This window comes from Bufo bufo, chromosome 4 (assembly GCF_905171765.1).
Source record: "Bufo bufo chromosome 4, aBufBuf1.1, whole genome shotgun sequence".
Lineage (NCBI taxonomy): Eukaryota > Metazoa > Chordata > Amphibia > Anura > Bufonidae > Bufo > Bufo bufo.
This window is the reverse complement of record NC_053392.1, coordinates 280225359-280252077: the sequence shown is the minus strand read 5'-3', so window position 1 is coordinate 280252077 and position 26719 is coordinate 280225359. Positions and strand designations below refer to the sequence as shown.

The window sequence follows — 26719 nt, the reverse complement described above, 5'->3', positions numbered from 1 at the left end:
ATCCTACTCTTGTTGCATATCATTATTGTCGGACAATAAAAGTCATAGTTAGTCATCTATCATGCGTTCATTTATCTTTGCTGTCTGCTATCTTTACTTGTAGAACATTGTTAGATTCTGTTTTAGGATTATAATTAAAGCCACTTATCATGTCTCACTTCAACTGCTGCAAAATGTTCCTATTTGGCATCCTAATAAACCATATGTTCCCACTCTAGTCAATTCAAAACATTGCTTCTATGCTCATCCATCTAAAGCACCACAAAATGCCTGTCAACCCACCACAGAAATGCATTCAGCATGTGCCGGTTATCTTCTAGGTTAGAATTCATATCCACTTATTACTATCCAAACTTAAAGGGATATCGAGTCACAATGTGTAACCTTTCTTCAAGAGGATTTTTGGAACATGTTATATTCAAGAGAATAACTATGAGAAACATGAGATAATTGATCATATTCATAACCTTCAAAAAATGTCACATAAACTGTGATCTTGACAAAATGTTCTTATATACATGGGGAATTTGATCAGTAGGCGTCTCACTATTTTTACATTTCTATATACATCATAATAACTTCTTTGCTACAATTACATGGTAGAATAATGGTAGAATAATTGTCCCCTTGCTGCCAACCCAGAAGAGTACAGAACTTCCGTAGAAATGAATGGAGAAAGCTACACATGCACAGTCACCTTTCTATTCACAGCGACCATGGGTTGAAGATTTACAAGATACCCATTTTGGAGGAATAGGACTTACAAATATCAGACATTTATGGCATATACTTTGGATATGCCATAAATACCTAGGATGGGAAAACTCCTTTTAAGTACTTAAAGCTAAAACAGAATATCACAAATAAAAAAACAGAACTAGCTGTGTGTACCATGATTAAGGGGGTTTTCCAATCTTGGACATTGGGGGAATATCACAAGGATATGCTCCCAATGTCTGATAGGTGCAGTTCCCACCTCTGGGACCTTCACCGAAACTTAGAACGGAGCCCGCAAAGTGCCGGAGGATGCACTGCGCATGGACAGCTGCCCTCTATTTATTTCTATGGGACTAACAAAAATTTCACTAAGCCCCTAGAAGTGAATGGAGCAGAGGCCACACTTGCATGGCACGCTTCTCAATCATTTCTATGGGACTTCTGAAAATAGCTGAGCGCGCCGCTCGGCTAATTTCGGCAGTCCCATAGAAATGCATAGAGGGCGGCCGCTGAGACATTGGGGGCATATCATAGAGATATGCCCCCAGTGTCCAAGATAGTAATAACCCTTTAAGCATAATTTAAACCTTGTGAAATACAGCATATATCATGCTAATTGTACTTGAAAATACATATATTTTAAGACATGCAGGCATTGTTTTTGTTTGCAAACCTCTTTCATCTCTTAATCTCTTTTTTTCAAACCTCTATTGATTTTACAATGTAACGAGAAATAGTATGCAATACAAAGACTCTCACAAGTGAGGATAAAAATACAGAGAACATCACATTTTATACTGTATAGTGACAGGAAAGATCTGGAAACACTAGCATTGGCTATTATCTGCAAGCTTGAAGGCAAAATAGGATATGTCCCAATGATAACCATTAGCACATATATCTTATGTTAACTGTAAACTATAATAGGTTGAGATAAGAGTGGGGGTAGAGCCCTAGGGGTTATAATAGCTATATACTGGTGTCAAGAGAAAGAGAATCCTTTGTGGGCAGCCCAAGCCAAGTAGATGTCCAGAAATCTTTTATTATTTCTAGTCTCCAAGTGGGCAATTTCTTTGAGATGGTAGACAGTGTCTACCTTTGCTGACCTTTCAATTACAGAAATGGAAGTGCTCACTTTTCAGTTTTTGGATAGTAGGATTCCTGCTGCAGGAGATCCTTAATTAGGTGAGATAAATGTATTGTTTTGGGAGAATAAATGAAGGGGCAGTACTTCAGCTTGAAGAGATATGTTTTTACTTTACAAATTTGGTTTATTATAGTCTAGATTAGTGATGATTGAGCATGCTTGGCTGAACACAAGTTCGGCTCGAGCATCTCAATTCTCAGCACATGGCAGTATTCGGCCGAATACCGCATATGCTCGAGTCTCCTCCCCGCACGTTTGTTGGCTGCTACGCAGCCAATAAACGTGCTGATAAGTACTGCCCTCTCTGTAATGCTGTAGCCATGTTGGTTACTGTCATTACAGTGATTGGCTGGCCAGAACGCGTCATCGGGTGCTGTATAGCACCCGATGACACTTGTTCGGCTCAGTGTTAGTCAGGGAGAGCTGTGCTGAAGAAGGGAAAGATAGTGTAGGGAGCGAAAAAATTAATTTCTTTGAAAAACTTGTCAGAGACCCAAAAGTTATTTTAAGGACTATTGTTGTGTGTGGCAGCAGCAATATATATTTTTTGCGAACCTGCGCTAAATTGCTAAAACTTTACAGACCCAAAAGTCCTTTTAAGAAGTATTGTTGTGTGTGTGGCAGTAATATCTATTTTTAGTGCATCCTGACCTAGATAGCTTGCAATTGTTTGGCCGTTGCAGACAGCGACATTATCTGCGCTACATCTCCTGTGTAACATGTGCGCATCGCAAAAATATCTGTGACATCCAGTGTACTTTTTCCGTAGAGGGTGTCCGCTGCAGACAGTGACATTAGCTGCGCTACATTTCCTGTGTAACATGTGCACATCTAAAAAATATCAGTGACATCCAGTGTACTTTTTCCGTAGTCGGTGTCCACTGCGGACAGTGACATTATCTGGGGTACATCTCCTGTGTTACGTTTCCACATCCCAAATACCTGTGACATTCCCTGTAATTTCATTATAGCCGCTGCTGACATCAGCGACATTATCTGCGGCATTTCTCCTATGTAACGTTTCCACATTCCAAATACCTGTGACATTCTCTGTAATTTTTTATTAGCCCCTGCTGACATCAGCAACATTATCTGCGGTATGTCTCCTGTGTGACGTTTCCACATCCCAAATCCCTTTTTTTATTTTTTTGCGCATACACTTACAAATCCTACGCTACTGTACGAGTGACATACTTTCAAGCATATATAACATTTAATATGAAGAAGGCGAGCAGTAAGGGACAGGGAGGTGGCTGTGATGCTGATGGTGTACGCAGAGGCTGTGGCCTGGGTGCCATAGCACAATAAAAACAATCATCCACGATACCTAGCTTCATGTCCCAGTTTGCAGGGTGGCGCAGGGCATCAAAGTCAGACCAGTGTGACAAGGTGGTCGGTTGGATTGTAGCAGATCATGCTTCCAGTCAGTTTAGCACCACCCTGTCTTCCACCAAGTCCAGTCTCAGTAGCCAAGAGTCTGGTCAACACAATCCTCACCCTGATCCTCCTTCCTCCCACCATGGAGAGTCTTGCCAAACAAGTGATCCCAGCACTATTCCTTAATTTGGGCCTCTCAACAAGCCCGCTTGAAGAGGGACATGAGATCTTGTGCCTTGATTCCCAAACTCTTGAGCATCCACAGACACAAGAAGATGACGGTGGGGAACGGCAATTAGTGTTTCACGAGGTGGATGATGATGATGAGACACAGTTGCCAATAAGTCAATGGCAATTAGTGTCTCAAGAGGTTGATGATGAGGATGAGACACAGTTGTCGATAAGTGAGGCTGTTGTTAGGTCAACAAGTCAGGAGGATGACCAGCGTGAGGAACTGGAAGAAGAGGTGGTGGACGATTAAGTCACTGACCCAACCTGGGAAGGTGGCAAGCCGAACAAGGACAGCAGTACAAAGGGGGAGGGATCTGCAGCAACGCAACAGGCTGGAAGAGGCAGTGGGGTGCCAAAAGGGAGAAGGCAGGCCACACCAAACAGGCCCGCAACTGTTCCTCGGAGCACACCCTTGCGGAAATCTCCCTTGCCAAGGGGTAGGTGTTCAGCAGTCTGGCGCTTTTTTGAGGAAAGTGCAGACAACAAAAGAATTGTAATTTGCAACCTGTGCCATACAAAAATGAGCAGGGGCGTGAACACTAGCAACCTCACCACCACCAGCATGATCCGCCACATGGCATTAAAGCACAGTAAAAGGTGGGCCGAACGCCTGGATCCACAATATGTGTCTGAGGGTCACACCACTGCCTCCTCTTCCACTGTGTTACATGCTGGCCAATCCCCTGTCGAAGGCGTAGGCCCGGATGCCTCCCGCCCTGCACCTGGACCTTCGCAAGCACCATAAGCGACCACATCCACTTGCGTGTCCCAGAGCAGCATACAAATGTCCTTACCCCAGGCATTTGAACGCAAGCGCAAATACCCAGCCACCCACCCACAGGCCATAGTGAATGTGAATGAGGCCCTCCATTATGTGATATACAGGTTGTATCGGAGTGCCTCTTTCTTGTAATTTTTGGCAGCACTTGCACTGTATATACAAGTAAATATACAGGGAAGAATGTTTCCTAAAATTTTTCCTCTAGTAGTCGCGTACTACTCGGACAACATAGTTCCCAGCAGCGACCTGGGAGTCCAAGATACATCCAGACATCCTCCCCATGCTGTTCCCGAACCATTTCGGTGGTGTTTCCATCAATTTCTGACCTTTTCCTATGAACCAGACACCCTCCCCTCTTCAGAGCAGGGGGTGTCTGTTTTAATGCTAGGGTTCTCCCATTGACTTCCGTTGTGCTCGAGTGCTCGGTAGAGCACCCGAGCATCCCCAGGTGTTCGACCCGAGTTTCCAAACACCCGAGCAATTTGGTGCTCGATCGAAACTAGTCAAGATATCAGAGCGAAAAGGTGAAACAATGCAGCAAAAGATATAGGAGGAGCCCATCTCATCTCCACATTTACAGCAGACAACTGGGTAGCTTTGATTTATTCCTTACAGCCTATCTGGAGTCAAATACTATGGAGACAGAAGTTTATAAGCATTTCTTTGCAACTGGACACATCTAGAAGCAGACTTAAATGCAAGCATTATTTTTTGGCATTGAATCTGTGTTCAAACAAAGGTCCCAAGTTTTCACAAAAGAAGTGTTTTGCAGTATTACTGCGAACAACTCAGCAATTGTTTACAAGCTATAGAGATTACCATACCTTCATGGGGGAATTTTGTGGCTGCACTAAAGACTCAAACCAGGATGGTTTTCTGTTAAAATCTCTATGTTTAATGATATATTTTTGTTGATTGCATATCCTATTAGTTAAATTGAGGCATATCTAGAAGAGAGGTTAATCAGGACATCAAAAGGGCGAGCGTAGATTTCGACACATATGAATGTGAGTGTAGGAATAGAGGCCATTGTTTTTCTATATTTCTTTTGCATGGAAATGATTTATTGTGCTTTATACCCAAAATTAATAAAAACATGAAATACCTTACTTTTGCATTTTATGTGTTTTTAGGGTTTGCCAGGCAATCCGGGAGCAAAAGGAGTAGCTGGAGAGAAGGTAACAATGTCTCTTTAATTAGCCTCAATGTTTACCTTAGAATTTAGTTTTGAAAGACCTTACATTTTGTGTATTAGAACTGTTATTTTTGGCAGATCATTATTGCAGTCTGCACTACACATGTAATTTGTCATTTGTTGGTAGTCTGATGTTCCATCATTAGGGTTCATGAATATTGCTGCAGTCACTAATAATGTAGCCAACAAATAAATTATTCAGAGGAAAACATATCATGTATTCATCCAGTTTGAAAAATGTTATTCCTAACATGTAAGCTAGATGGGATCTTCCAGCAAATATATATTTATAGAGAGAAGCAATATGAGGTGATTGCAAAACTGTAATTTAATGTTTGATTTTGTAGACTGGATCAGTTTTACACTCGAGTAGTAGCTTCACTTTCCACTAATTGGTCGAAGCAGGATGACAAACCCTAAGGGCATTAGCCAAATAGCAGATGTGGTTGTCTGCTCAGCAATTTAAGTCATTGGTAGGCTCCGTTATGAGCTTCCACTACAGATTCCATTACATTGCTTTTTATGGGCCCCATAACAGAAATGGGTTTTGTTGGGTTCATATCCTTCATGCTACCCATGATTGTGAAACTTCAGGTCTTTTTAGAAGGGCCACGTCAAAGTATATGGGCTAATACTTGGATGCTAATTGGAGTTGTAATATTTTTAATAAGGATGAAATCTAATAGTACATGGTAAGAGGACCAATCTAAATATAAGAAGACTTGAGATGTTTGTTAATTTTATATTGAACATGTTGGATTAAGGAACAAAACTTAGATTTGTGTTATTTGGTACTGTGCTGGGGATTTCCCAAATAGCCTCTTTTATGTCCATTCAATTGTTATATCCTTTTGTGTTACCTAGAATAATATTGAAATTGGGATATAAAGTAAAACCTCTCCAAAAGACCATCTCCTTATCTAGACCAGATTTCCTGCGGCAAATTTTCATACTCTAATGCATAATGTCCCCTAGGAGACTTTTCAAGTCAATTGTGTACCGTCTTCTTAAAGAGCTTTCACTGTATTCTGTTTTGGTAAATGTCTTTTAATAGAAAAAATTAAAAGCTAAAAAATTGAAGCTTCTGATTTCCAATTTTCTACTTTTACTTGTATTCTGCAGGGAAACAGCGGTGCCCCAGGTGTAGCTGGATTAATGGGAAAATCTGGTAAACCTGTAAGATTTAATTTTGTTTTCTGGAATGCTTTTTTTTTTAGATGCTTAACTTTGACCTTATAAAATGAGGAAATTATTATCATAATCATATAGCAATCCTCAAGAATGCTTGTGTTAAAAACAAGTGATTATGAGTGAGACTCATTCAGTAATAGACTCAGTGGCATCTGAACTGTATATTTCAAAACAGTTTTCAATTGCAAATTACAGGGTGATCAAGGACCTCAAGGGGAAGTTGGCCCAAGAGGACCTGTTGGACCTTCAGTAAGTTAAACACGCTTAGTGAGTATTCATGTGTTGCATAGTGTAATGTAAAAGAATCCTCTTATATGTTAGATATATTGCCAAATTAATCACACATAAACATTGAGCTTGAGCACATGACTGCTGACTACAGTGTATGTAGTCACCTTCTGAATGCTGTAGCAAACATCGGCATTTTGAACTTGAATTGTCTCAGGATTTACGGATGTAGTAGAGTTAACACTCACAATTTATGAGATGTGTTATCTAAACTGTACTTCTGGATTGTTTTGGCTTATTAAACGAGGCAAGCCAAAGCTCCTTGGTGCAGCCAAGTTCCGTCCCTCTTGGCAATAAACTGCTCCTTAACCTAGTTGATTGACAGGGCCATGCATCTAGCCCTGTAATCTTGCGCCTGTGCCACTCACCAGAATTTCAGTGCATAATTAGAACAGTTTTCTCTCTAGAGCAGGAACAAGATGCTGTACTGAACATACAAGCTCAAGATTATGGGGCCAAATGAGAGCAGTATACAGATATCTGACCCTGTTAATTAGGGAATGGAGAGGCTTACTGTGAAGATGAACGGAACGTGAGTGCAGTGAGGGACTAGGACCCATCCCTGGTGCTCTGATCATCTCATTTACATATTTGAAAAAAAAAAAAAAATTCTCTGCTAAATGCAGTAAAAGTAATGAATTAATTAGTTTTGCAAGCCCTTCATGTCACTTTGCTTAGTTTAATATGCAAACACCAGATGACAGACTCCCTTTAAGAAGTTTTGCATATTTGTAAAGATACAAAGTCAGTTAAAAGCAGCATTAGAATGACGTTACTTTGGTCCACCATAGGAAATGATTCTGAATCCCATCGCAATCTATAAAGAAAATGTACACTTCCATTTTTGAGTGCATTGTAATCTTTATTGTTATCATTACACACACTGGACATATCATTAATGTGATATAATGGGCCATTTACGAGTTAACCCATAAGAAATAGATCCTAGTGGCAAGTGACTGACTTCACAGTCAGCTCCAAAAGGGTTTTTCTCCCACACAGCCTCCGGGTCAGAACCTGGGCTGACATGTCAGGCTAGTTGAGCCCTAGTGTCAGAGAGCCGTCAGAGATCTTATCGACCCTTCATATCAAAATGGCATATTCCGCATCAGCATTATATGTTGAGGTTTTTACAGTTTTACAGATAATTCTTTGAAAAATGTATGTCATTGTGAATGTCTGATATTCTCACGTTATGAAAGGTAGTTTACTGGAACTCTACTGTTTATTTTTTTTATTAGGTTCACAGTAAACCTGTGATTTCATTATTTTGTATATAAAATATTCATTTTTGCACAATACCTGGAAATAGTGGACATCTAACATGTGACTGCTTATGTCTTCCTTGTTGTGTTTAATATGTCTAACGTCTGTCAGGTAAAATTACTAGGTAGGGAACCGGGACCTTATGGTTCCAGACTAGGCTGAACTGTGATTGCATGAATGTCTTAGGTTGTAAGTCAAGAAGCAGAGACAGCAGCCAAGGGATTTTAAATGCAATTTGTGGTGCTTTTGCTTGGTATTTCAAACTACCAATGTACAATAATTGGATTCTAGTTATGGGGAAAAGTAGATTGAAGAATTGGTCTTTATTTCTTACTACACATCTGAAACCTTAGCGTAGTGTTTGATGGTCATGCACAGTATCAACTGAGTTTTGACAGTGTACTCAGCTATGTTCCATTGTGTACATGACTGATCATTTGGCTCTGATATAAGTTAATGCTAACTAAATAATACACCGCAATACATTATTCTTCTTATGAGCAAAACACTGCCCAATCAGCATAATGTTGCTCACAATTGAGTCTGCTTGAAAAATATGTTTTTAAAGGAAAACAGCACTTTTGAACCAAAGATTTGCTTTAAAAGTAGAGTGATTAGTTGAGTTAGTCACTCGGAGCCATGGTGTGCATCTGTAGAAAAACAAGTCACTTACGTGCATGTTTCAAATCCTGACTGATTTGTTCTCATAGAAGTTTGCTATGACTAAGAATCTGTTAGGATCTGAAACATGATGAAAGCAGTTTGCTATTTCCATGGATGCACACCAATGCTCTTAGAATTCATTTTGGATCTTAATCAATCTACTATGGTGCTGGATATCCTCCTCTAGGGACACATTGTTTCATGCAACCTACTTAACAATAGGAGTACCTTTTTCGGTGACAGTGAGTCCCTTACCCATAGTCCTTTGCACAGGCTGTACATTTGGTAGATCTTCTGCAGTTGTAGTTCTCTGTAGAGCTGCTTGCTGGGAGTTGTGCTTTTGTTCTTTTATGGCTTGTGATCTTAGAGGGGTTCCATCAGCCTCACTAATCAGCAAGTAATTCCATATCATATCGATATGCCCTCACATTCTAAGATGTCAAATCCCTTTTAATTGGCATTATATTTTTATGTGATTATAATTTTTTTAGCTGATCAATTGCTTTTAAACCTGCTACATTTTCTAAAAAGTTTACCTATATAATTTTTCTGCTTTGTTCTTTTAATTAAGGGTGACAGAGGAGAAGCAGGTCATGTAGGCCCACCCGGAGTACCTGGAAAACAAGTAAGTACAAATAGAGATTTAAGATGAAAGTTTTTTTTAATAATGAATAAATACAATATATCTTCTTCTTTTAACATACTAAGACATGCAGTGCATCTTAAAAATCTTCAACTCCTGATAATGTGACTGATAAAAGCTGGCTAGAATAATTACATAAAGCAAGGAACTTTCTTTTAAGGAGATAAAATATTGCCAGCTTTAGAGCAGTGAAAAGCTGCTCTCTGTCTGGAAGTAATGAGCATGGCTATGAATGCCCTCTTTCTATGCAGACTGGCCGGTATTTACATAGCATCGGCAGAGAGGGTCCTGTGTGAAAGAAGGCACTGTTCATAAGGAATGTAGACCTTGGGGACTGTAGCTCACAGGGGAAGCCAAGAATAAACACTGCTCACTGTCATTTCCTTTTTGCGTATTTAAAGTAATACAATTTGCATCTGAAGAACAACAAAGTATCCACTTTATGTGAACATTCACTAATGTGCTAGAGATCCAATGTCAGTGTGTTTGATTTTATTTTAAGGGTCCACGAGGTGCTCCTGGCTTTTTAGGTCTGCCTGGTCCCCCTGGTCTTCCAGGACATAAAGGTGACAGGGTAAGTGTTGCATCATATGTACATTAATGGACAACTAGGCAATTCTGCAAAGACTTTCCAAAATACTAATATGTATATATATAAAGTGTTACAGAATTTTACAGAAACTTTTGATATGTCATATGGCTTCTCTCTTCTTATTCTAGTGATCGGGGGAGTCTCAGCACTCAGACCCTCACTGATCACTAGAACGAGAAGAGAGAAGCACTTGCATAGCGCGCTCAATATCTACTCGCTGCAGGTGATCAATAGAAAATCTATGGACCTGTCTTAGTTCTGTCTTCTGCAGAGAGGAGAGAGTGTGTTATGTTAGGACCTCTCTATCCTCGTTGTAGTGATTAGTGGGGTCTCAGCACTCAGACCCTCACTGATCACTAGAACGAGGAGAGAGGAGCATAGCGTGTTCACGCTCTACTCACTGCAGGAGATGGGATCAATAGAAAACCTATGAGCCTGTCTAAGTTCTGTCTCCTGCATCGAGGAGGAAGATGATTGGTTCTCGTTCTAGTGATTAGTGGGGTGTGAGTGCTCAGACCCCCACTGATCAAAATTTGCAATGACATATCAAACGTTTTTTGAAAGTTCAGTGACACTTTAAAATAAATGTGAAAAAAAAATACTAAATCAATTATATAATTGTAAATGCATACATATTTGTACTGGATTTTCATAATCTCCTAAAATATTTAATCAGTGTCTAATAACTAGTGTTGATCGAGCACCAAAGTGCTCAGGTGCTCCAGTAGAACACTTTGCGATGCTCGGGTGCTCTACAGAGCACCCGAGCACAATGAAAGTCAGTGGGAGAAACCGAGCATTAAACCTGCTCTGAAGAATGGAGGGTTTCGGGTCCCACTGAGGTCAATGCAGAAGATCGCTGTACAGTGAGGGAATCCCCCAGTGTGAGTCCGTGGCTTAGGAGTCCCTGCTCTGACTCCATATATAGCTATGTCCATATATGGAGTCAGTGCTTGGGGACATCCAGTGTATTTAAATCTAACTTAGCCTCTATTTCTGAAAAGTTTCTGCTGGGATTTGAACTCATAACCTTCTACATTAGAGGCAAGGAATTTAACCACTAAACTATAAAGCTGAATGATGTACTATGTCAGAAAAACCTCATAGTAGTTTGTCATGTAGTAAGTATTCCTATACAGCAGAAGTATAATTTCATATTTCAGTGCAAGTTAACATGTAGCTGTATAGCATAGTGGTTAAAGTTCTTGGCTCTAATGTAGAAGGTTGTGAGTTCAAATCCCAGCAGAAACTTTTCAGAAATAGATGCTAAATTGGATTTAAATACACTGATTTGAACTGGTGTTCAGCCATGCATGGTCGCTCAACACCACTAATAACCACTATTTTCTTCTTTCATGTATTGTACATAGCAGATCACTGCAGGTTACTGAATATGACAGTTCACACTACAGCATGTGGCAAATACAAGATAAAATCTCTGACATTTCTGAGAAAGGGGATATCTTTCTGCTGGCTAGACAGCAAATAACAACTAGGGCATGTAATTAACAGAATGAGAAGGAGCGCTTCTTGGCCAGAAATGTATAATTGAGGTAGAGCTGAAACATTTGCAAATTATGCAGAGATAATGATAACGGTGAACATTTCATCCAATTATGTGTCTACGCAGATCATCACAGTAGAACTTAAGTATTTGGCAAAAGGAAATCTTCAGTCTTCAGTTTGATATGCCATTTTGTATGATGAAAATGTTGATATCTGGATTTAATATTTTCGTAGAGAACAATTTGGCACCTGACAAGAAGGAATAGGTTTAACTGAATTTGAACTATAATTTACACATTCCTTGGGAACGTGTTGACTAATGCATTCAGTTCCTTTATTATTTCACTGTTACCTTTTAGGTCTCTATTTGGGATCTTGTCAGTATTTCACGCTCGCTGTGGTTAAAGGAACGTGAATCTACTGACAGGTTCCCTTTAAATATATGTATATACTTCTTTACCTCTACTCCCCTAGGCAAGACTATAACTAATCATTGCTGCACCCTATGGTTCTATTCAGATGCACCTACTTCCTTGTGCATCTCTGTAATAGAGCCATAGAGCAATGGGAATGGGCTGTTGAATTTCAACATGTCTTTTCCTTATGTTCTTGAGGAAGAAAAGCCACCACAGGAGGTGCCTTAGAGTCTTGCATTGTAAGAGTTAGACATTTGAGTTTTATGGGCCTTGCAGCTATCAGGCCAACAGCTACTGCAATAATGAATGCAGCCCCACCATTGATCCAAGCCCTGGGCCTTTTTGGCCTTTCAACAAGTTATTGCCCATTTAAAGGGCTTCTGTCACCCCCCTACAGTCATTTTTCATTTTTTGGCTACTTAAAATCCTTATACTGCGATATATCAATATATAGTGCTTCTATATAGTTTCTTCAAAAAACGGACTTTTATAATATGTAAATTACCCCTCTACCAGCAAGTAGGGCGGCTACTTGCTGGTAGCAGCCGCATCCTCCTTTCATAAAGACGCCCTCTCCTCATGTTGATTGACAGGGCCAGCGAGCGCTCTCGTCCTCTGGCTGGCCCTGTCTGTGTTTTAAATCTCGCGCCTTCGCTGTACCGGTCTTCAGTCAGTGCAAGCGTACTGATAAGAGGATGCTCGCTCGGCCGCTCCTTCCTCAGTGCGCCTGCGCCGGGTGTAGATGTGACGTCACCGGCCCACGCGCATTGAGGAAGGAGCGGCCGAGCGAGCGTCCTCCTCTCAGTGCGCCTGCGCTGAGTGAAGACCGGTACAGTGCAGGTACGAGATTTAGAACGCTGACAGGGCCAGCCAGAGGAAGAGAGCGCTCTCTGGCCCTGTCAATCAACATGAGGAGGACGCGTCTTTATGAAAGGAGGATGCTGCTGCTACCAGCAAGTAGCCGCCCTACTTGCTGGTAGAGGGGTAATTTACATATTATAAAAGTCCGTTTTTTGAAGAAACTACTGAACGAAAAAGAGTAAGAGCACTATATATTGATAAATCGCAGTATAAGGATTTTAAGTAGCCGAAAAATGAAAAATGACTGTAGGGGGGTGACAGAAGCCCTTTAATTATGTGATTAAATACGTTGTCCGGTTTCATTTTCTTTTAACTGGAAACCTGGAAACTGCTGTGGGACTGGTGAAATAATATAAAAACTTACCTTAACTTCACCAGTCTTGGGCCATACAATGATGAGGCCATTGATTGGCTGCAGCAGTATATGGGGCATCACTGCTGCAGCCACAATAATTCACTGGCTGCTGCCTAGCGAAGAGAATGGAGTTGCACCACTGGATGGGAGGAGGCTGGTGAAGGAAAGGTAAGTTTTTTAAATTATTTTTCTGGTTCCACAACAGTTTATAATAAGAAAGCTGAACTCAGACAACCCCTTTAAGTAAATGATTAGCATTGTATGGGACACAAAAGTCTTCCTGTGGATCAGATGGGGGTTTTAAAGTGCAAAAGATGCATACATACAAAGTGCAAAGGGAGAAAATACTAACATGAAGGTAGTATGGTATTTCTCAACCCATTAATTATGTAACTGTCACGTCTATTTTTTTTAGCTTTACAGTTCAGCTACTAATATGGTTCAGTCTTTCTAAAGCAAGGCACATATTGTCCACTATAACTATTGATGCACCATTGGTTGACCTCATGAGTTAGATTAAGAGTAGAAGAGTAAATCTAGATACCAGTGAATGCTGATTATTAGTCAAGAAAATGTACAACAACTCCCAGAATGCCCTTTCCATATTTCCTGTTAGGCCTCTTTTACACGACCGTCTGGCTTTTTCAGTGTTTTGCGATCCGTTTTTCGCGGATCCGTTGTTCCGTTTTCTGTTTCCGTTGTGTTTTCAATTATGTTCTGTTTTTCTGTTCCGTTTTTCCATATGGCATATACAGTATACAGTAATTACATAGAAAAAATTGGGCTCGGCATAACATTTTCAATAGCTGGTTCTGCAAAAGCGGAATGGATACGGAAGACATACGGATGCATTTTCTTATGTGTTCCGTTTTTTTTGCGGATCCATTGACTTGAATGGAGCCACGGAACATGCTTTGCGGGCAATAATAGGAAATCTTATATCTTTCAACGGAACGGAAAAACGGAAATACGGAAACTGAATGCATACGAAGTACATTCCATTTTGTTTGCGGAACCATTGAAATGAATGGTTTCGTATACGGACCGTATACGGAACGCAAAAAACGGCTCGTAAACTGAAAAAAAAAAAAAAACGGTTGTGTGAAAGAGGCCTTACCCTGATACATGGATGGGATTTATAGAGTTTATATGTAGAGTATTTCTGTGAAGATAAATCAATCAGTTGCCTTCATTATATAGGGCTGCAAATCCGGTTGGTATTAGCTGATAATAAATCCTAATTATATAAAAGTCTAATTGGGCAGTTGTATCCTACACAGATAATACATGAGGAATAAAATATCTTTATAGCAATCATTTAAAAGATGTCAAATGTAAAATTCATCTTTGAGTGAAATCACTTTTACATTAGCGGCTGATTTGATTTAGCAATTACAACAATAACAACTCAGTGGGTATTTTTTTTATCAGAGGTAAAAGATTTTATAAAGTAGATGTGAATTAGGAGGTGTCCCCTGCTAGGAATTAAATTGAGAAAGGCCATAAAGAAATATTAAGCTGATTCATTTTGCTTTTCAAAGAACCTGCCTATGGTCAGTTTGTTTCACTTAAGCTTCAGAATTAAATATGGTACTTTCCAAGTCATGATATAATATGTTTCCAGTCTAAATGTACAACTGTATTTAATAGGTTTTACTGATACACACAAGCCCAATAAGAAGAATTCATTCTCCGTACTGTTGGTATCATGTTGGACTTGGGTACCATGAACACACTTAGGCCTCTTTCACACAGGCGTCATGGATTTGGGCCGGATACGATGCGGGTGTGTCACGGGAAAATGCGTGATTTTTCTGCGCGAGTGCAAAACATTTTAATGCGTTTTTCACGCACGTAGGAAAAATCGGCATGTTTGGTACCCAAACCTGAACTTCTTCACAGAAGTTCGGGTTTAGGCTAGGTGTTGTGTAGATTGTATTATTTTCCCTTATAACATGGTTATAGTACAACATGGTTATAGTACAATAGGGCTGGAGGGGTTAAAAAAAATAAAAAATTATTTAACTCACCTTAATTCACGCAGCCCGGCTTCTCTTCTTTCTTCAGGACCTGGGTAAAGAACCTTTGATGACATCACTGCGCTCATCACACGGTCCATCCCATGATCCATCACCATGGTGATGGATCATGTGACGGACCATGTGATGAGCGCAGTGACGTCACCACAGGTCCTTTTTCTCACAGATCATCAAAGAAGAAGGCAGAAGAGAAGCCGAGCTGCGCGAACAAGTGGGTTAAGGTGAGTTAAATTCTTCTTATTTTTTTTTACCCCTATTTTACTAAGCATTCTGTATGAAGAATGCTATTATTTTCCCTTATAACCATGTTATAAGGGAAAATAATAATGATCGGGTCCCCATCCCGATCATCTCCTAGCAACCATGAGTGAAAATCGCACCGCATCCGCACTTGCTTGCGGATGCTTGTGATTTTCAAGCAGCCCCATTCACTTCTATGGGGCCTGCGTTGGTGAAAAAAACGCACAATATAGAGCTTGCTGAGATTTTCACGCAACGCACAAGTGATGCGTGAAAATCACCGCTCGTGTGCATAGCCCCATAGAAATGAATGTGTCCGGATTCAGTGCGGGTGCAATGCGTTCAACTCACGCATTGCACCCATGCGGAAATCTCGCCCGTGTGAAAGAGGCCTTAGAGAATATGATTCACAAGTATCATCATCCTCTTATGAAAGTAACCATGTACCTTTTGCAGCAAGGAATATACAAGCATCATTAGATCAGGATGATTATTTCTTATAATTTTCAAAAGTGGGAAGTATCTGCAGGGTGGTATCACTCTGTAGGCAGGCAGTCGTGTGCACTATTTGGCACATCTTCAGGCCTGGAGATCAATACCTGCTACAACAAGGCATTGTCTTGATAGTATTACAGGGTCTTGAATTGAAGGTATAGCCAGGTTAGTCAGAGTTGGAATTAAGATGTCTCCTATGCCTATAAAGTTGGTAATGGAACATGGTTTTATGCAGCGTCAGACCTGGATTTTTTGGACCCACCCTCCATCTATAGACAAATTCTACAGGTCACCTTTAAATTGCATCATGATCTCTATTGTACACACAGGACATTTTATTAAAACGATGACATTTGTGAGTGATTTCAGTCTCTCCAGATGGGATTTTCTTCCACTGGACCTCTGAGCTGATTTGTTTTATAATCTAGGCTCACCGGTGGATAATTTTGTACTCTGGTGGCCCAGTTCAGATCTAATTTGATGCTTTCATAAATGATGTTTCTAAATTACAGCTAGTCATGATTTTGACTCCCAAAAGGCAGTTATCCTGCCAAGTCTGGTCTATACGCTATGTTTCATTAACCAACAACATGTAGTCTGCTTCTTGGACAAGTTGTGGGACAAAGAGAATAGCCCGTATAAAATATATAGACAGTCATACACGTTATGCATATAATAAGTACAATCAGAGGCGTAGCTGGAACTGACTGGGCCCCACAGCAAATTTTTGTCTGGACCCCCCCCCCCCTTCCCACACACATCTGCCGCCGCAGATCGCTGTGACCGCACTGTAATTAGACAGCTGAGGTCACAGGGACCTGCAGGAGCGGTCAGGCAGTAATACACACTAAATAATAATGATAGATGCCCATGCTACCAAAAGGAAAGAGGGGAAGGTGGGAACTTTGTGTAGGTATGCCGCTGCTGGTGCCATAAAACCCGCTAAAAAAGTATAGCTCAGTATAAAGAATAAATATCTGAAGCCGCGCTGGCCACAGAGAAAAGCACCGATGGTTGCCCCTGTGGTTGTTTAAGGATGCTGGTTAATTCATATAGTTGAGCAGGTTGATGTGCAGCTCTACCCAGATAAGATTCTGCCCATGAATTATAGGACCGTACTAACTGCAAGGTGTACACCAAGGTGGCCTGAATATTACCGTAAGTAAAAATATGCAGCCTTGCTGGCTATAACCTAATTGTGAATATCAGTCTGTCATGAAAGCAGGACCTCCTGGATGAAATAAAGGTCCCAGAACCTAAACAAAAGTGTGTGCCCAAATAATCTGACACATCAAGAATCGTGCAGGTGTATAACTTACTGTAGTATGCCACGCCGAAAATCACTTGAGCGGAGCTGTGAGTGGAGCCAATAGGGAAGATCCCGATAGTTCAGTAAGTAGGAGAAGTAGGAGGAGGAGATATACTGTCTCTCTATATAATCTCTACCACGGAGTCATCGATAATTAGACAATATATGGGGCTACAAAAAGGCAAATAGTTCTATCTCCTGATTGAGTCCCTTTGGTGCAAGGGAATCTAAGTTGCATATCCATTTGGTTTCGTTTTTTGACATTAATATAATGTATTCACCCCCTCTTTGGTCGGGTATGACTCTTTCTATTGCTCCAAAGGTGGATCCAGAAAAGTTACTATTATGTTTATCCGCATAATGATGTGAGAGTGGATGGCCTCCAAACTTCTTTTTGATGTTTCTAATATGTTCTTTTATCCTTGTTTGGAGGCTCCTTTTTGTCCTCCCTACATATATTTTAGCACAAGGGCATTTTATAAAGTAGATTACGCCACTTGTGTGGCAAGTAAGATGGCTATCTATTTTGTATACTTTCTTTACACCCTCTATTGTTTCTATTGGTCCATTATGTGCAGCATATTGGCAGGCTTTGCAAGTTTTACAGGGGAAGAAACCCCCTTTTTTCTTTATGGTTTCTGAATTCTTTTTTCTTTGAATCTTAACAGAGGGGGCCACCAAATTGCCCAGGTTTTGTGCCTTTTTGAATATAAAGCACGGATGTTGTGGGATTTTGTCCCCTATGATCATCTCCTTTTTTAGGACATCCCAGTGGCGTTTGACAATTCTCATACGGAGGAACTCTCTTTTGTTATATGGCGTAATAATTGGAATTTTGAAAACGGTGGTCTCGTTTTCATTATTTTTATCTGTTATTATCTTTTCCCTATTTTTTTGGAGAAGAGTTTGTCTCTCTATTTGTGCTATTTCATATTTAATTTTCTACAATTGATCCGTTTTGTAGCCTTTTTCTTCAAATTTATTTTGCAAGGTGCTTGCTTCCTTATTGAATTGTTCCAGAGATGTGCATTTACGCTGCAACCTGATGTATTGGCTCCGTGGAATATTGGTTAACCAGATTGGTAGATGACAGCTGTCTAGGGAAATAAAACTATTACTGTCTGTTGGTTTTATGTACGTTTGTGTCTGAATCTGATTATTTTGGATACTAATAGTTAAGTCTAAGAAATGTATCTGTTGTGAACTAATAGATGGGGTGAATTGAAGCTAAAATTCATTTTTATTCATTTCGATTAAAAAGCTTTTTAAAAGATCCTCCCCACCCTTCCAAATGAAGATAATATCATCAATAAAACGGTACCAGAGGACCAGATTCGCCCAGTTGTCCATTGGGGAAGATGGTAGACTCCTCCCATCTCCCCGTGCTCTGCTACAAGAAGAAGCTGAAAGCTGGCAGGAAGCGCTTTTTCTTATGTAAGATCGCCACCTGCTGGCTTTAAAATGAAATGTCAGCCTGCAGGCTGGGAATTAACCTCTTCCTGCCTTGACTGTGACAGAAAGGGGGTAATTCTCTTTAAAAAAAAAGTAGAACATTTTTCTGGCAGTACGGTGCTATAGAACCAGCAATAGAAAATCCAAAATGCGCTCCAGTCTTTTGAAGTCTTGCAGTGGGCCCAGCCAGTTGATAAATTACATAAATAGCATCCATTTTCAGGGAAAAAAGCGTATGGGAATGGTTTTAGAAATGTTTTGTCTTGATACCTTTTGTAATAGTTAGAAAAAAAATTGATAAGAAAGGAAAACATATTTTTTTTCAGAATTTTCACAGTTTTTCCTTAAATATATATATATTTTTAATATTATATCCAACATCTAAAGGCACAAAAGAAAGGTCTAAGGTGTTCCAAGAAAAATAATATCAAATACATGTAGGCTGGCTGAGAAATTAATCAGTTATTTGCAGTTAGATAGACACATTGTTACAACTGAAAAACTGGCCTGGTAAGGAAGGGGTATAAACACTCCGGTAATGAAGTGGTTAACATGACTTTTTGGTTTTATTTAACATTTTACAGCTGTTGGCGGAGTTTATAACTCAACCCCTTTAAACCTGCGCTGCCATTATAATAGACATGTCTGATTTACCTCTACATAACCACAAGGTTATAACCACAATGATTTTAGCCTCTGTACCATTCATACTGCAGCCACAGGTGCCCTATACAGTTCTGTCATGGGCACACTCATACACACACTCACCACTAATATGGAGGCATTCATACTCAGTCACCAAATACATGGATGCATTCATACACGCATTCACCACATACATGGATGCATTCACCACATACATGGACACCCTCATATACACAGTCACCACATACGTGGACACACTCATAAACACGCTCACCCCATACATGGATGCTCTCTTACATCAAGTCACCACATACATAGACACACTGATACATGCGCTCACCACAACATGGAAGCACTCATACACATAGTCCCCACATACATGGAAGCACTCATTCACATAGTCCAGACATACATGGAAGCACTCATACACATAGTCCCCACATACATGGAAGCACTCATACACATAGTCACCACATACATGGAAGCACTCATACACATAGTCCCCACATACATGGAAGCACTCATACACATAGTCCCCACATACATGGAAGCACTCATACACATAGTCCCCACATACATGGAAGCACTCATACACATAGTCCCCACATACATGGAAGCACTCATACACATAGTCCCCACATACATGGAAGCACTCATACACATAGTCCCCACATACATGGAAGCACTCATACACATAGTCCCCACATACATGGAAGCACTCATACACATAGTCACCACATATATGGAGGCACTCATACATGCACTCACCACATAAATGGATGCATTCATACACGCATTCACCACATACATGGAGGCACTCATACATGCACTCACTACATACATGGATGCATTCATACACGCATTCACCACATACATGGAGGCACTCATACATGCACTCGCCACATACATGGAGACACTCATACACATAGTCACCACAAACATGGACACGCTCATAAACACGCTCACCCCATACATGGACATACTCATACACACAATCACCACATACAAGGATGCACTCATACACACAGTCACCACTAGAGATGAGCGAATCAAATCCCACAAAGTGGAATTAGATCCAAATTTCAGGATAAATTTGATTCGCCTCAAAGCCGAATTTCCTCGTGCTTCATGTTAGCGAATCGATTCAACCTGAAATAGTGTAAAAAAACAAAAAAAAACATACTCCATTTGCTCGCAATGGGCCGCCAGCCGCCATCTTGATTGAAGATCTTGGCGGTGGCAGACCCGTTGCGAGCAAATGGAGGCGGTAAGTTTGATTTTAAAAAAAATTATGTTAATTTCACATTGTTTTTACACTCAGATGCCGCGATCATGTATGAACGCGGCATCTGAGGGGTACAATGACGGGAGCGGCGCTATTGCAGTTCCCTGTCATTGCACCTGCTACTTACAAACAAATGCACTTTGTGACAAAGTAATTTGTCACGAAGCGATTTATTTTTGTAAAATTCGGCAAATCAGCCGAATCGAACTGCTATTAGTCCTCAGTAAGTGTACAGAGGGGTGGTAGCCAGTTGGGGGGGTGTACCTGGATAGGCTCACTCTATCTAATCAGTGCTGCTATTTTCAGCCTGTGCAGGTACACCCCCCCCCAACTGGTTACCTCCCCTATGTACCCTTACTGCAGACTGCTAGCAATTCATTCATAACTTCTAGTAGAAATAATAACGGAATGGGACAACATAGAGCCATAAGAATAGATGTTCCAGAATTGTTATTACATGGGGAATGCATGGAGCTATTAAAACAGGCATGTCAGGAATGGTGAAAGGTCCTCTTTAAGTCCCAGAGAATCCCTTTTATTAACTCTGTTGGTTAGGTAAGTTTATTGATAGCTTATTCCATCTCTAGGTATAATGTGACCAGCATAAACAGGGGGCACTGCAAACTTAAAGTGACCTTAGGAAAAACAACTAAAAAAACCTAGAAGTGGCCCCATGTTGTAAGCAAGTCCAAATTGACAGAAGGCAGAGCTACACAAGTAGGTAGGGCCACCAGTCACACAGTGCAGCACACAATATTGGCCTAGAAGAACCAAATACCACAGGGCAGCACAAAGTACTGGCCCAGAAGAACCAAATACCACACCCTAGAAGAACCAAATACCACAGGGCAGCACAAAATACTGGCCTAGAAGAACCAAATACCACAGGGCAGCACAAAATACTGGCCCAGAAGAACCAAATACTACAGGGCAGCACATAATACCTCCCAGCTTGGTCATCAGCACTAGTTGCCATATCCTGAGGATGGTGATACAATTGAATTCACCTGTAGCTGCTGGTCAGATACATAAGTACCTGATGCTCCCAGCCTTAATTAACACCAAGAGCCCCACATGACTATGTACCTGGTCAGTGGCCATGATGAGGGCTCAGACTACCCACCAGGACATTTCCCTGTAGGGTATATGGCCAGTCCGCCCCTGATCATAAGGCTCACTAGGGGCTCTTTTACTCTGGTAGACTCCCTTATTTGCAGTGCAGTCTCGCAACAGCTATCACTATGACCATGTGGATGTGTTTTGGATGTTTGTAAAGTATGCTCAAAGGTGCTGTACCAAGATTTGAACTTATCGCTATCCTGTATAAATGTCTGCTAGGACCCACAACAATTGGGGTCCTGTGTTCTCCTGTATGAATGGAGCAGAGGTTGTATGTGCACTGTAGCTCCATTCATCTCTAAGGTACATGCTGGAGGACAGGAGACCCACATTCTCATGATCGGTGAGTGTGGGGAACAAGTGCCAAATATGTGGATAGGGGATATGTTTAAATCCTGGAACGACCCCTTAAAGTGCTGCTGCAGTAAAATGCCAGGTTGAGATAAATAAATGAAATATTTGCAGTTCTTTATCTGTTTTTTTTTTTCCATCAGCAAACTGATTAATTGATTTTGGGATTAGATTTTCTTGCTTTGAGCTTCAAAGTTGGTGAATCGATTTGCCCTTATCTAGTACACCGTTGTGTATATGTGAACTGTAAATTGCCAACTTGATGAATTGATCTGTTTACCGGAGGATTGTACTGGCATGCTTATGCTTGATGTTACTGTACTGCTAGAATACCTTTGCTGTTCCATGTTAATGTATTTTTTTATTGGAATACATAATAGGAATGCAAAACTTTAGAAAAAGCGTTACTAGCATCTTTTAGGTGTTGCAGGTTGTTATTTTTGGAGCTGGTACTAGTGAGTACGCAGGTAGCATAAGCACCACAAGGCCAATATACATTTGGACTTTTCATGAATTGTTGTCCAGGTACAACTATTAGGAACATTAGCATATAGCCACATGTATAGGTTTCCTGATGCAGTTTTGGAAGTCTTTTATAGTTTCTTTCCAAAACTGTATCAGGAAACCTGAACATATGTCCGTATCCTTACCAGGATCAAAAACATTCAATTTTGCTATTTGGACCTTCTTACTACTGGATACAAGCTCAGTCTGGCCAACTGGGAAGCCAGTGGATTACCCGGAGAGCCCTATCTATATATGTGCATGTATGCTGCTTGTGGTGTTCTGTCATCCCCCCTTTCTAGTGCTCCAGATTCCTCCCTAATGCCTCTGCTCTATGTTCCCCCCTAATGTCTCTGCTATAGGTGCCCCCAGCTAGTGCCCCTGCTCTAGGTATCCCACCCTCTATTACCCCTGTTCCAGGTGCCCAACAATGCCTCTGCCCTAGATGTTCCCCCACTATTGCACTTGCTCCCGGTGCCCCCCACTACTGCCCCTGCTTCAGGTGCCCCCTAATGCCTTGGCTTCTAGTGCTCCTGCTGCAGGTGCCCGCCAATGCCTCTGCCTCAGGTATGCCCTTGCTTCTGTTGCCCCACTAGCACCTTTGATTGGGGCATTACAAAGGTATATATCCTGCAAAGAGTGATGGACTAATGCTCAAAATATTCGGAGCAGTGCGTCACATTCTCCATTGTTGGCAAGTATCATTTACATGGCAGCAATGATGATATGCTGTGATTACAGGCAGCACCTCTGCCATGTGAACAGAGGCTGGTGCTGGTGTGGTGGTATTAACAGGTGAGCATCATATTTCAGCCTGATTTTATTTTACATCTGAAGACACCCATTATGCATAGGCAATGTGAAAAAGTGTATAGGAGATGACATAGGTGATAAGTGTCTGATTGGTGGGAATCTGACTGCTGGAACCTCCATGACCACAAGAATGTGGTCCCAAGACCCTTGTGTGCATAGATTGGCGGTAATGCATAATTGAATTGAATGGGATGCCATTGCTCCATGCACGCAGGCATCAGTGGGGGTTTCACCAGTCATACCCCACTAACCAGACACTTATCACCTATCCTATAGATAGGTAATAAGGGTACTTTCACACTTGCGGCAGAGGATTCCAGCAGGAAGTTCGGTCGCCGGAACGTCCTGCCGGATCAGGCAATCCGGACGCACACTGATGGCATTTGTCAGACAGATCCGGATGTGGATCCATCTGACAAATGCATTGAAATACCGGATCCGTCTCTCCGGTGTCATCCGGAAAAATGGATCCGGTAGAATTTTTTTTTGCATTTTTAAAGGTCTGCACATGCGCAGACTGGAAAGCTGGATCCGTTTTGCCGGAACACTTAATGCCTGATCCGGCACTAATACACTTCAATGTAAATTAATGCCGGATTCCAGGAAGTGCTCAGTATTTTTGGCCGGAGAGAAAACTGCAGCATGCTGCTGTATTGTCTCCATCCAAAAAACGTAAGAGGGACTGAACTGATGCACCCTGAACGGATTGCTCTCCATTCAGAATGCATTAGGATAAAAGTGATCAGTTTTTTTCCGGTATTGAGCTCCTGTGACGGAACTCAATACCGGAAAAAAGAAAACGCTTGTGTGAAAGTACCCTAAATTATTATGTTGGGACAACCCCCTCAAATGTAGATTATGTGTAATGAAGTATGTATAAATTCTGTATCATTCACTTTTGTTTAACTACTTAGGTGTGCTATTTTAAAGGGGTTCAGCATGAATGTATTTGCTTTATGTGTGTATACTTGACTGATCTGTGCATGGCATGTGTTCTGTGTGAGATTGATGTGTGCAGCATATGATCCTTGTATTAGTGTCATGTGTGCTGCATGTGTCCAATTTGACTGGCTTCTGTGCAATATATTTATTAGTGTGTGGCTTCTGTGCCACGCATATATGTATACATATTTTTTGGTGCTATTTTGTCATTGGACGCACTGGGGTCCAGACATGCTTCTTGCACACAGGCTCTTTCCTGTGATTATGTGCCATCATATGTCATCTAGTTTGAAATACATACCTTATATATCCATGTATCAGACAATACATCAGGCCAAATTCTCCATTTTATCAACCCATTTATCATCAGACCTCAGATTAGACCCCCAAGCTCCATCAGACCCCCACTAGGCTTCAGACCTCGGACAACCAATATCTTTTAGGTAAGAAAGCCGGTCGGCAGCTGTGTCTTTGAAAGTATAATTTATTCCAATATTAGTTAGTGTGTCCTACAACCAGGACGCCTTTCGGCTAACATGCCTTTATCAACAAGTTGATAAAGTCATGTTAGCCGAAACGCGTCCTGGTTGTAGGACACACTAACTAATATTGGAATAAATTATACTTTTGAAGACACAGCTGCTGGGATTTTGTATATACACAAAGATCCTTCAGACCTCAGATCAGACCCCCATCAGAACATAAGATCCTTAAGACCACAGATCAGACCCTAAGATCCATCAGACCTCAGATCAGATCCTGATCAGACCCCCAAGATCCATCAGACCCCCAAAATTTCATGTACCTCAGTTCGGACATAAAACAATAAATTAACTTACCTCTCCTGCTCTGCATGGCGCTGCCACTCCGCAGATCTGTCATCTTATTCTGCGCCGCTTCCTGGTCTTCTTCTGGCTGGCACTGCACCGTGACCAGATGTTGCACAGCATCAGGTCAGAGTGTGTGCCTACGTGCACTATGTCCAGCACAGTGCCTGGAAGAAGACCATTTTTCTCCACTTTTGAGTCTTATGGAGCAAAAAATATGGTACATTGGTGGGCCCTAAGTATCACAGTCTGACACTGACTGGATATTGTATTTTCTGCAGTTGTTTATTTCACAAGATGAGAGTGCGCAGTGTCTGTCTACTGTGTCTATACAGCAGCTATGCTTATGTCCTTGTGCAGTGGGTCTGTGCCTTGATGGTTTAGATGTCCTCATTGCTTGAGCATGTGTATAAATCACACTAAGGTTGCCATGGCTCTGGAAATTCAGTAGGCACTGCTCAGAGGTGAACACACTGGATGCTGATCGTCTTTAAAATGGCAAGCAGAGGAACAATGTTGGATTCTGGGATATCCCCTTTAATTTTGCACTCTGATATGGTTTTGTCAATAGAAGAGATGAGTGAGTCGATTCTTAACATATCGAATTTGACCAGAATTTTGTAAAAAGAGAGAGAGAGAGTTACATACACAAATATTTATGCCTATTGGAGCACTTTCGCCTGAGGTAGGATGGATTTGGACCTAAATCGAATTGGTCAACTGATTTGGCCAGTTCAAACCCGAATTGAATTCTGAGAGATTGGCTCAACTCGATAGCTTTTTTTATTTTTACTGCAAGTCTCACATGCTAATCCTCATCATGTCATGAATTTCTTCACATCATGAAGTTGTCCACATAAGGGCACAGATGTGTTTATAGATACCCTCTTGACACAAGAGTGACCATGAAGTTTACAGACTGATAGGGGACATGGGAAACATCTTAACGGGAGCAATGGGAGATCAGTGAGGTGAATATTAAAGAGGTTATCCAAACCTGGAAAACCCACCCACAGTGCCCGAGCCCCTCATACAGAGAATACTTACCTGGTCCCAGATTCCTGTGTCCTTCTAGATCTCTCCACGTCCGTTGCTGCTTCTCCCCAGAATGCAGGTCAGAACATCTGGTACCAAAAGTAAAAGTTTCTTGCCATTGTTTACTTAACCCGCAAAAAATCAGGATGGTCGATACATCTGTAGAAACCCTATTGCTCCAAACTGCACCAACTTGTGATACTTTTTAGACAGATTTTAGGGGCAGACACATTAGTAAATGTAGGCTTGTGTGTTTGAATTCCTTGCCATTTTCAAGATCTCTGCTTGTTGTCAGTAACAATGTTTATACAATGAAAACTCCTGACCTGGTTCTATTTCCACAGACCTCAAGAGATGAATGAAGTAATGACATAAACTCCTGATCTGTTCTTGCCTACATTGCAGCAAATTGCTTCCATATAAAATTAAAAGTC

At 41.0% G+C, this 26719-nt stretch overlaps 1 protein-coding gene across 1 annotated transcript in view; it reads left to right on the top strand.

The window, feature by feature from the left end:
• LOC120999162 (collagen alpha-1(IX) chain-like) overlaps positions 1 to 26719 on the top strand; it is a 152678-nt gene that overhangs the window by 95369 nt on the left and 30590 nt on the right. The window contains 5 exon segments of the mRNA XM_040430036.1: positions 5387 to 5431; positions 6571 to 6624; positions 6835 to 6888; positions 9428 to 9481; positions 10002 to 10073. Coding sequence (XP_040285970.1) covers positions 5387 to 5431; positions 6571 to 6624; positions 6835 to 6888; positions 9428 to 9481; positions 10002 to 10073 — 279 coding nt within the window.